This window comes from Oncorhynchus mykiss, chromosome 22, assembly GCF_013265735.2.
Source record: "Oncorhynchus mykiss isolate Arlee chromosome 22, USDA_OmykA_1.1, whole genome shotgun sequence".
Classification (NCBI taxonomy): domain Eukaryota; kingdom Metazoa; phylum Chordata; class Actinopteri; order Salmoniformes; family Salmonidae; genus Oncorhynchus; species Oncorhynchus mykiss.
In genome coordinates, this window is record NC_048586.1 from 47,918,072 (window position 1) to 47,931,108 (window position 13,037).

At 42.4% G+C, this 13,037-nt stretch overlaps 1 protein-coding gene across 1 annotated transcript in view; it reads right to left on the bottom strand.

Moving 5' to 3' along the window:
• The window catches only part of tmem198a (transmembrane protein 198a), a 75,075-nt gene that overhangs the window by 21,015 nt on the left and 41,023 nt on the right, over window positions 1–13,037 (bottom strand). Inside the window, exon 2 of the mRNA XM_036959461.1 lies at window positions 7,432–7,700. Coding sequence (XP_036815356.1) covers window positions 7,432–7,609 — 178 coding nt within the window. The 5' untranslated portion in view covers window positions 7,610–7,700. The remainder of the gene's footprint in view (window positions 1–7,431; window positions 7,701–13,037) is intronic.

The following is a 13,037-nucleotide window of genomic DNA, read 5'->3' on the forward strand; positions in this document are numbered from 1 at the left end:
CCCCGTCGGCGGAGAAAAAGTATTCGGAGTGGACTACTAGTCCGACTCAGGAGGCGGGGCACACCACCCACCGCTTCCGAGGATATTACTCGCTAATGTTCAGTCTTTGGATAATAAAATAGATGAGCTCAGGGCGAGGATCTCCTTCCAGAGAGACATCAGGGATTGTAACATACTCTGTTTCACAGGAACATGGCTCTCTTCCGGATATACTGTCCCCATCCATATAGCCAGCTGGGTTCTCAGTACAACGCACAGACGGGAATAAAATATCTCTCCGGGAAGAAGAAAGGCGGGGGGTGTATGTTTTATGATTAACTACTCATGGTGTGATTGTGATAACATACAGAAACTCAAGTTATTTTGTTCACCCAACCTAGAATACCTCACAATCAAATGCCGACGGTATTACCTCCCAGGATCATTTTCTTTGGTTATATTCACAGACGTGTATATTCCCTCTCAAGCCGATACCACGACGGCCCTCAACAAACTACACTGGACTTTATGCAAACTGGAAACCACATATCCCGAGGCCCTGCATTTATTGTAGCTGGGGATTTTAACAAAGCAAATTTGAGGAAAACGCTTCCAAAGTTCTATAGTCAACACATTGACTGTGGTACTCGCTCTGGAAAAACATTGGACCACTGCTACACAACTTTTCGGAATGCCTACAGGGCGCTCCCCCGCCCTCGCTTCGGCAAACATGATCACGACTCCATTTTGCTTTTCCTTTCCTATAGGCAGAAACTCAATGAGGAAGTACCCATGCAAAGGACTATTCAACGCTGGTCTGACCAATCGGAATCCATGCTTTAAGATTGTTTTGATCACGTGGACTGGGATATGTTCCGGGTAGCCTCTGAGAATAACATTGACGAATACAAGGATACGGTGACTAAGTTCATCAGGAAGTGTATAGGAGATGATGTACCCAACGTGACTATTAAAACCTACCCTAACCAGAAACCGTGGTTAGATGGCAACATTCACGCAAAACTGAAAGGGCGAACCACTGCATTTAACCATGGGAAGGTGACTTGGAATATGGCCGAAAACCAACAGTGTAGTTATTCCCTCCGCAAGGCAATCAGACAGGCAAAACATCAGTGCAGAGACAAAGTGAAGTCACAATTCAATGGGTCAGACACGAGTCGTATGTGGCAGGGTCTACAGACAATAACGGACTACAAAGGGAAAACCAGCCACGTAGCGGACACAGACGTCTTGCTTCCGGACAAGCTAAACGCCTTCTTCACCCGCTTTGAGGATAACACAGTGCCACCGATGTGGCCCGCTACCAAGGACTGTGGACTCTCCTTCTCCGTGGCCAATGTGACTAAGACATTTAAGTGTGTTAACCCTCGCAAGGCTGCCCGCCAAGACGGCATCCCTAGCCACGTCCTCAGAGCATGCCAGACCAGCTGGCTGGAGTGTTTACGAACATATTCAATCTCTCCCTCTCCCAGTCTGCTGTCCTCACTTGCTTCAATATGTTCACCATTGATCCTGTAGTCTAAAAAAGCTTAGATAACTGAACTAAATGACTATCACCCCGCCCCGTAGCACTCACTTCTGTCATCATGAAGTGCTTTGAGAGGCTAGTTAAGGATCATATCACCTCTACCTTACCTGACACCCTAGACCCACTTCAATTTGCTCACCACCCCAACAGGTCCATAGACGATGCAATCGTCATCACTCTGCACACTGCCCTATCCCATCTGGACAAGAGGAATACCTATGTAAGAATGCTGTTCATTGACTATAGCGCAGCTTTCAACACCATAGTGCCCTCCAAGCTCATCATTAAGCTCAGGCCCTGGGTCTGAACCCCGCCCTGTACAACTGGGTCCTGGACTTCCTGACGGGCCGCCCCCAGGTGGTGAAGGTAGGAAACAACACCTCCACTCCGCTGACCCTCAACACTGGGTCCCCACAAGGGTGCATGCTCAGCCCACTCATGTACTCCCTGTTCACCCATGACTGCGTGGCCATGCACGCCTCCAACTCACAATCATCAAGTCTGCAGACGACAAAAGAGTAGTAGGCCTGATTACAAACAATGACGAGACGGCCTACAGGGAGGAGGTGAGGGCTCTGGGAGAGTGATGCCAGGAAAATAACCTCAAACTCAACGTCAACAAAATGAAGGACCTGATCGTGGACTTCAGGAAACAGGAGAGGGTGCACCCCCCCTATCTACATCGAGGGGGCCGCAGTGGAGAAGGTGGAACGCTTCAAGTTCCTCGGAACACATTGGTCCACCCACACAGACAGTGTGGTGAAGAAGGCGCAACAGCGTCTCTTCAACATCAGGACGCTGAAGAAATTTGTCTTGGCCCCTAAAACCCTTTTACAGATGCACAATAGAGAGCATCCTGTCGGGCTGTAATCACTGCCTGGTATGACAACTGCGCCGCCCGCAACCGCAGGGCTCTCCAGAGGGTGGTGCGGTCTGCCCAATGCATCACCGGGGGTAAACTACCTGCCCTCCAGGACACCTACACCACCCGATGTCACAGGAAGAAAGATCATCAAGGACAACAACCACCAGGTCAGTACAGGTGCAGCAACGCTGGGACCGACAGACTGAAAAACAGCTTCTATCTCAAATCCATCAGACTGTTAAATAGCCATCATTAGCCGACTGCCGGAGGCAGCCCTATGTACATAGACATGGAATCACTTTAATAATGGAACACTAGTCACTTTAATAATGTTTACATAATGCTTTACTCATCTGTATATACTGTTTTCTATTCTACTCTATTTTAATTTAATTTGTATACCATGTGTATCGCGTACATACAACTAATACAACTAATACAACTTGAAAATATGATATACAGTATGATTATATTATATACAGCATGTTTTTATATTATATACAGTATATGATTATATTATGTACAGTATATGATTATATTATGTACAGTATATGATTATATTATATACAGCATGTTTTTATATTATATACAGTATATGATTATATTATGTACAGTATATGATTATATTATGTACAGTATATGATTATATTATTTACAGTATATGATTATATTATATACATATATGATTATATTATGTACAGTATATGATTATATTATATACATATATGATTATATTATGTACAGTATGTTATTATATTATATACAGTATATAATTATATTTGTCACGGTCGTCGTAAGGAGGAGACCAAGGCACAGCGTGGTAAGCGTACATTCTTCTTTAATTAAAGAAAGAACACTGAACAAACTAACAAAAACAACAAAACTAACTGTGAAGCTAATATGGCTAGTGCAGACAGGCAACTAAACATAGAATAACAACCCACAAAATACCCAAGGAATATGGCTACCTAAATATGGTTCCCAATCAGAGACAACGATAAACAGCTGCCTCTGATTGATAACCAATCTAGGCAACCATAGACATATAAACACCTAGACTACCAAAACCCCTAGACAATAAAAAACCCTAGACATACAAAACCTTAGACAATACAAAACCTAAACAAACCACCCTCGTCACACCCTGACCCAACCAAATAATAAAGAAAACAAAGATAACTAAGGTCAGGGCGTGACACCTATAGAATACCCTATACAGTAGAAGACCCTATAGAATACCATTTAGAATACCCTATACAGTAGAAGACCCTATAGAATACCATATATAATACCATATACAGTAGAAGACCCTGTAGAATACCATTTAGAATACCCTATACAGTAGAAGACCCTATAGAATACCATTTAGAATACCCTATACAGTAGAAGACCCTATAGAATACCATATACAGTAGAAGACCCTATAGAATACCATATACAGTAGAAGACCCTATAGAATGCCATATACAGTAGAAGACCCTGTAGAATACCATATATAATACTCTATGCAGTAAAATACCTATATAATACCATTTAGAATACCCTATACAGTAGAATACCCTATAGAATACCATATAGAATACCCTATAGAATACTCTATACAGTAGAAGACCCTATAGAATACCATATAGAATACCCTATAGAATACTCTATACAGTAGAATACCCTATAGAATACCATATAGAATACCCTATACAGTAGAAGACCCTGTAGAATACCATATAGAATAAAAGATAACTAAGGTCAGGTCGTGATAATATTATATACAGTATATGATTATATCCATACAGTATATTATTATATTATATACAGTATATTATATTATATACAGTATATGATTATATCAATACAGTATATGATTATATTATATACAGTATATTATTATATACAGTATATTATTATGTTATATACAGTATATTGTTATATTATATACAGTATATTGTTATGTTATATACAGTATATTGTTATATTATATACAGTATACTGTTATGTTATATACAGTATATTGTTATATTATATACAGTATATTGTTATGTTATATACAGTATATTATATTATATACAGTATATGATTATATCAATACAGTATATGATTATATTATATACAGTATATTATTATATACAGTATATTATTATGTTATATACAGTATATTGTTATATTATATACAGTATATTGTTATGTTATATACAGTATATTGTTATATTATATACAGTATATTGTTATATTATATACAGTATATTGTTATGTTATATACAGTATATTGTTATATTATATACAGTATATTGTTATGTTATATACAGTATATTATTATGTTATATACAGTATATTGTTATATTATATACAGTATATTGTTATGTTATATACAGTATATTATTATGTTATATACAGTATATTGTTATATTATATACAGTATATTGTTATGTTATATACAGTATATTGTTATATTATATACAGTATATTGTTATATTATATACAGTATATTATTATGTTATATACAGTATATTGTTATATTATATACAGTATATTGTTATGTTATATACAGTATATTGTTATATTATATACAGTATATTGTTATGTTATATACAGTATATTATTATGTTATATACAGTATATTGTTATATTATATACAGTATATTGTTATGTTATATACAGTATATTGTTATATTATATACAGTATATTGTTATATTATATACAGTATATTGTTATGTTATATACAGTATATTGTTATATTATATACAGTATATTGTTATGTTATATACAGTATATTGTTATATTATATACAGTATATTGTTATATTATATACAGTATATTATTATGTTATATACAGTATATTGTTATATTATATACAGTATATTGTTATGTTATATACAGTATATTGTTATATTATATACAGTATATTGTTATGTTATATACAGTATATTGTTATATTATATACAGTATATTGTTATATTATATACAGTATATTGTTATGTTATATACAGTATATTGTTATGTATTTGCTGTGATTTGAAGTGTTTAAAAAGTGAGTCAGAACGTTTGAAAAAAAAAAAGTTAGAAAAAAAAAAGTATTTATTGATATATTGTAATGTAAAGAAGAAGAAGACTTGAATAATCACATCAAGGTAGACAGGTCAGAGATACACAGGCAGTCAGGCTTGGCTGGAGATATAGAGACAGGTCAGGGACAGACAGACAGCATGGAGGAGGAGATGGGAGAGTCAAAAGGAGAGAGAGTCAAAGAAAGAAAGAGACAAGCGGAAAGCTATACTGTACAGAGCTGGGTGGGTTGGGAGAGGGAGGTTGCATAATAAGATGACATTTTCTATAGCTGAGTTAACCTAGTTATGCTATTCCTTTAAATGACGAACATTTGAGCTTATATCTTATGACAGTTATTTCTTTTTAATGATGAACCGTCAAGGGAGAGCTTAAGGAGAGAGAGAGAAGAGACATAGGGATAAAGAGAGAGGAGAGAGAGAGAAGAGACAGGGATAAAGAGAGAGGTGCTAGAGAGGAAGGAGAGAGAGATGATGTGTGTGTGTGTGTGTGAGAGAGAGAGAGAGAAAGAAAGATTGAGAAAGAAAGAGAAAGAGTGAGCGAGAGAGAGAGAAAGAGAGAGTGAGAGAGAAAGATGGAAAGAGAGAAAAAGAGAGAGAAAGATAGAAAGAGAGAGAGAGAGAGAGAGAGAGGGAGAGAGAGAGGGTGGGAGACAGAGAGAGAGAGAGAGAGAGAGAGAGAGAGAGAGAGAGGGGGAGGGGGAGAAAGATAGAGACAGAAAGAAAGAAAGATTGAGAAAGAAAGAGAAAGAGTGGAGAGAGAGAGAGAGAAAGAGAGAGTAAGAGAGAAAGATGGAAAGAGAGAAAAAGAGAGAGAAAGATAGAAAGAGAGAGAGGGAGAGAGATAAAGAGAGAATGAGAGAGAGAGCGAGAGAGCGAGTGAGCGAGAGAGAGGAGAGAGAGAGAGAGGAGAGTGAGAGAGAGAGAGAGGAGAGCGAGTGAGAGAGAGAGAGGAGAGAGAGAGACAGAGAGAGAGAGAGGAGAGAGAGAGCGAGAGCGAAAGAGAGAGTAAGAGAGAAAGATGGAAAGAGAGAAAAAGAGAGAGAAAGATAGATAGAAAGAGAGAGAGAGAGAGAGAGAGAGAGAGGGATATAAAGAGAAACAGAAGCAGACTTTATCCTTTAATCTGTCCCAAATGGTACCCTGTCCCTTACATAGTGCACTACTATTGACCCGGGCCCTACGGAATAGGATGTCATTTGGGACACGGGAAAAAAGTATCTATATTCATTTGTGAATGTTCTCCTGTACTCCTGAACTCCCAGCCCACTGTCTTCCTCGACCACAAGGATCCACCATAAGATTACAATCTGGGTGAAGAGTACAGGCCCTGTGAAAACAGCCTCCTCCTCTTCAGCTCGTCTGGCTAAAAGCAGGTTATTTACTTTGTGCATTAAGTGGAGGAGGATTTAAAAAAAAAAACTCATTGGATTTTTCTTGCTCTAACAAAGACGACTACCAAAACAAACTGTAAAACATACAGTATTCTCCCTTCTCTTGGTTCTGTCTCGATCACACAACAGATCGGGAAGTGACACGCGTGGTGAGATGACAGCTGTTATGTTATAAACCAACAGTAATTAACGGAGATGGGTCGCTCTGAATCGAGATGTTAATATCATGCGGTTATTAACGTGAATAAGACAAGCTCAACATGGTGTTGTGGTGTTAAGATGAACTAAACGTCATTCTGATGGACAATGGACGCATTACATTCTACATGACATTATCTCTACGGTCTTACCAAAGAAGGTTGTGTTTAGCTTTCCACGTGGTACAGACGTCAGTGCAACGTAATAGTTTTGATTTACATTTGTTTGAGTTGTTAACTGACCTGACTTCAACGTGAAATCAACAAAAAAATCCCACCGTGGATCAAAGGTGAAAGAAAATCACAAAATCCACGTTGATTCAATGACATGGAAACAATGTTAATTCAACCAGTTTGTGCCCAGTGGACTAGCGCTCTTGTAAATCTTACCAAAGAAGCAGTATATGATGCCGAAGAGGCAGCACATGGAGCAGGCCACAGAGGGAACGATCTCATAACGACGCTCTATCTCCTCGTCGCAGCTGAAGATCCTCTCTGGGCTCCCCGGGTCATGTGGTGGAGGGACCAGTTTGAAAGCCAGCAGCTGGGGCCAGGATGCAGATGTCATGGTGACTAGGGTGGGGGGGGATCAGGGGTTGTATAGGTGGGCCGGGACAGGGAGGATCAGGGCACGATGTTACCCATCCAAAATGATCCACCTGAGAGAGAGAGAGAGAGAGAGAGAGAGGGAGGGAGAGAGAGAGAGAGGGAGAGATAGAGAGAGAGAGAGAGAGAGAGAGGGAGGGAGAGAGAGAGGGAGAGATAGAGAGAGAGAGAGAGAGAGAGAGAGGGAGGGAGAGAGAGAGGGAGAGATAGAGAGAGAGAGAGAGAGAGAGGGAGAGATAGAGAGAGAGAGAGAGAGAGAGAGAGAGTGTGAGAAAGAGAAAAGAGAGAAAAGAGAGAAAAGAGAAAGAGACAGCATTATTGATTGGTTGTTAATTCATTAGTGAGGGTTGAGGCACCATGCCAAGACAGACAGCCTCTCTCACAATATGGCATCATTAAGGTCTGAGGCCTCAAACAGACACAGACGAGGGAGGCCTTCCATCCCTCTCGTTCCACTGCACCAATTGCTACTTTGCTCTGAACCCAGATCTCTGGATAAAGAGGAGCTTAATATTGTCTCAAATCAAAGACTGAACAACTACGTACCAAAATACTCCTCCCATACTCTCTGAGAAGCCATACAAATCACAAAACGTCAAGCCCAGAATGCACAGCATGTGCTGTATGTACAAACCATTTTGTCCTCCTAACTATTCACGTCTCTACACACAATTTAAATCTCGATATCTACCAGCGTGTCCCTTCTAGCCCTGTTCTTGGCCCTAATGGCACCCTAGTCCCTATATAGTGCACTACCTTAGATGAGAGCCCTGGTCAAAAATAGTGCACTGTATAGGGGATGGGGTGCCATTAGGGACAAAACTCAAAGCTCTCATTTCTCCTCTCTGATTCAATCTTGCAGGTCAGTGCACCTGTCATGTAGCAACATGTGGGACACAACTCAGCATTTAGCCTGTCACAGAAATCTACAGACAGGAAATCTACGATGACGATGATTCCTCCAGGCACCTCCTCCTCCTCCCCTCCATCTCTAACTTCTCTTCCTCCCTCTCCTCCTCTCTTCCTCTCATCCTTCCTCTCTATCTCCCTTCCTCTCTTCCTTCCTCTCAATCTCGCTTCCTCTCTATCTTCTTCTCTTCCTTCCTCTCAAACTCCCTTTTAAACTCCCTCTCTTGCTTCCTACCTCTCTTCATCCCGCTCTTCCTCTCTCCCTTCCTCTCCTCCTTTCTCTCTTCCTTCCTTCCTCTCATCCTTTCTTCCTTCCTCTCGTCCTCTCATCCTCCCTCTAGTCCAACCTCCCTTCCTTCCGCTATTCCTCTCTTCCTTCCTCGCGTCCTCTCATCCTTCCTCTCTTCCTTCCTCTCTTCCTCTCCTCCTCCATCTCTTCCTTTCTCTCTATCTCCCTTCCTCTCTTCCTTCCTCTCAATCTCGCTTCCTCTCTATCTTCCTCTCTTCCTTCCTCTCAACCTCCCTTTTAAACTCCCTCTCTTGCTTCCTCTCTTGCTTCCTACCTCTCTTCATCCCTCTCTTCCTCTCTTCCTCTCTCCCTTCCTCTCCTCCTTTCTCTCTTCCTTCCTCTCATCCTCTCTTCCTTCCTCTCGTCCTCTCATCCTCCCTCTAGTCCAACCTCCCTTCCTTCCGCTATTCCTCTCTTCCTTCCTCGCGTCCTCTCATCCTTGCTCTCTTCCTTCCTCTCTTCCTCTCCTCCTCCATCTCTTCGTTCCTCTCTTGCTCCCTCTCTTCCTCTCCTCCTCCCTATCTTCCTCTCCTCCTATGTCTATTCCTCTCCTCCTCCCTCTCTTCTTTCCTCTCTTCCTCTCTTCCTCTCATCCTCCCTCTCTTGTTCTTCTCTTCCTCTCATCCTCCCTCTTCCTCTCCTCCTCCCTCTCCTCCCGCTCTTCCTTCCTCCCTTCCTTCCTCCCTCTCTACCTACCGCTCTTCCTCCCTTCCTCTCCTCCTTTCTTTCTTCCTTAATCTCTTCTTTCCTCTCTTCCTCTCTCCCTTCCTCTCTTCCTTTCTCTCTTCCTTCCTCTCACCCTCTCTTCCTTCCTCTCATCCTCCCTCTCTTCTTCCTCACTTCCTCTCATCCCCCTCTCTTTTTCTCCTCCTCCCTCTCTTCCTTCCTCTCTTCCCCTCTTCCTCTCGCTCTTCCTTCCTCCCTTCCTCTCTTCCTTCCCCCCTTCCTCCCTCCCTCCCTCTCTACCTACCGCTCTTCCTTCCTCTCTTCCTCCTTCCTTTATCTCCTCCTTCCTCTCTTCCTTCTCTTCCTTTTTCCCTTCCTTTCTCTCTTCCTTCCTCTCTTCCTTCCTCTCATCCTCTCTTCCTTCCTCTCATCCTCCCTCTAGTCCTTCCACCCTTCCATCCTCTCTTTGTCTCTTCCTTCCTCTCATCTTCTCATCCTCCCTGTCTCCCTTCCTCTCTTCCTCTCCTCCTTTCTCTCTTCCTTTCTCTCTTCCTTCCTCTCATCCTCTCTTCCTCTCATCCTCCCCTCCTTCCGCTATTCCACTCTTCCTTCCTCTCTTCCTCCCTCTCTTCCTCTCTTCCTTCCTCTCGTCCTCTCCTCGTCCTCTCCTCCTCCCTCTCTTCCTTTGTCTATTCCTCTCCTCCTCCCTCTCTTCCTTCCTCTCTTCCTTCCTCTCTTCCTTCCTCTCATCCTCCCTCTCTTCCCCTCTTCCTCCCGCTCTTCCTTCCTCCCTTCCTCTCATCCTCCTCTCTTCCTCCCTCTCTTCCTTCCTCCCTTCCTCTCTTCCTCCATCTCTACTACAACTACTACTACTACCACTACCACTACTACTACTACCACTACTACTACTATTACTACTACTACCACCACTACTACTACTACTACTACTACGACTACTACTACTACTACTACTCCTACCACAACTACTACCACTACCACTACTACTACTACCACCACTACTACCACTACTACTACTACTACTACTACTACTACTACTACCACTACTACTACTACTACCCTTACTACGACCACTACTACTACTACTACCACTACTACTACTACCCTTACTACCACCACTACCACTACTACGACCACAACCACTACTACTAACACTACCACTACTACTACTACCCTTACTACCACCACTACCACTACCCTTACTACCAACACATACCACCACTACTACCACTACTACTACCACTACTACTACCACTACTACTACTACCACTACCACTATCACTACCACCACCACTACTACTACCACAACCACTACCACTATCACTACCACCACCACTACTACTACGACCCTTACTACGACCACTACTACTACTACCCCTACTACTACTACCCTTACTACCACCACTACCACTACCCTTACTACCAACACTACCACTACTACGACCACAACTACTACTACTACTACTACCACTTCTACTACTACCACCACTACTACTGCTACTACCACTACCACTACCACTACCACTACTACCACTACCACTACTACTACGGACCTTACTACCACCACCACTACCACTACTACGACCACTTCTACTACTACTACTACCACCACCACTACCACTACTACTACCACTACTACTATTACCACTACTACTACGACCCTTACTACCACCACTACCACCACTACTACTACTACTGCCACTACTACTACCACTACTAAGGTATACTACTCCTACTACCACTACTACTACTACCACTACTACCACCACTACTACTACTACTACCACTACCACTACTCTCTTTTTCTCCTCCTCCCTCTCTTCCTTCCTCTCTTCCCCTCTTCCTCTCGCTCTTCCTTCCTCCCTTCCTCTCTTCCTTCCCCCCTTCCTCCCTCCCTCCCTCTCTACCTACCGCTCTTCCTTCCTCTCTTCCTCCTTCCTTTATCTCCTCCTTCCTCTCTTCCTTCCTCTCTTCCTTTTTCCCTTCCTTTCTCTCTTCCTTCCTCTCTTCCTTCCTCTCATCCTCTCTTCCTTCCTCTCATCCTCCCTCTAGTCCTTCCACCCTTCCATCCTCTCTTTGTCTCTTCCTTCCTCTCATCTTCTCATCCTCCCTGTCTCCCTTCCTCTCTTCCTCTCCTCCTTTCTCTCTTCCTTCCTCTCTTCCTTCCTCTCATCCTCCCCTCCTTCCGCTATTCCACTCTTCCTTCCTCTCTTCCTCCCTCTCTTCCACTCTTCCTTCCTCTCGTCCTCTCCTCGTCCTCTCCTCCTCCCTCTCTTCCTTTGTCTATTCCTCTCCTCCTCCCTCTCTTCCTTCCTCTCTTCCTTCCTCTCTTCCTTCCTCTCATCCTCTCTCTCTTCCCCTCTTCCTCCCGCTCTTCCTTCCTCCCTTCCTCTCATCCTCCTCTCTTCCTCCCTCTCTTCCTTCCTCCCTTTCTACTACCACTACTACTACTACCACTACCACTACTACTACTACCACTACTACTACTATTACTACTACTACCACCACTACTACTACTACTACTAATACTACGACTACTACTACTACTACTACTCCTACCACAACTACTACCACTACCACTACTACTACTACCACCACTACTACCACTACCACTACTACTACTACCACCACTACTACCACTACTACTACTACTACTACTACTACTACCACTATCACTACCACCACCACTACTACTACTATTACTACTACTACCACCACTACTACTACTACTACTACTACTACGACTACTACTATTACTACTACTACCACCACTACTATTACTACTACTACCACCACTACTACTACTACTACTACTACTACTACTACTACTACTACTACTACTACTACTACTACTACTACTACTCCTACCACAACTACTACCACTACCACTACTACTACTACCACCACTACTACTACTACTACTACTACTACGACCACTACTACTACTACTACCACTACTACTACTACCCTTACTACCACCACTACCACTACCCTTACTACTAACACTACCACTACTACGACCACAACCACTACTACTACTACTACCACTACTACTACTACCCTTACTACCACCACTACCACTACCCTTACTACCAACACTACCACCACTACTACCACTACTACTACCACTACTACTACCACTACTACCACTACCACTATCACTACCACCACCACTACTACTACCACAACCACTATCACTACCACCACCACTACTACTACGACCCTTACTACGACCACTACTACTACTACTACCCCTACTACTACTACTCTTACTACCACCACTACCACTACCCTTACTACCAACACTACCACTACTACGACCACAACTACTACTACTACTACTACCACTTCTACTACTACCACCACTACCACTACTACTACTACTACCACTACCACTACCACTACCACTACCACTACTACCACTACCACTACTACTACGGACCTTACTACCACCACCACTACCACTACTACGACCACTTCTACTACTACTACTACCACCACCACTACC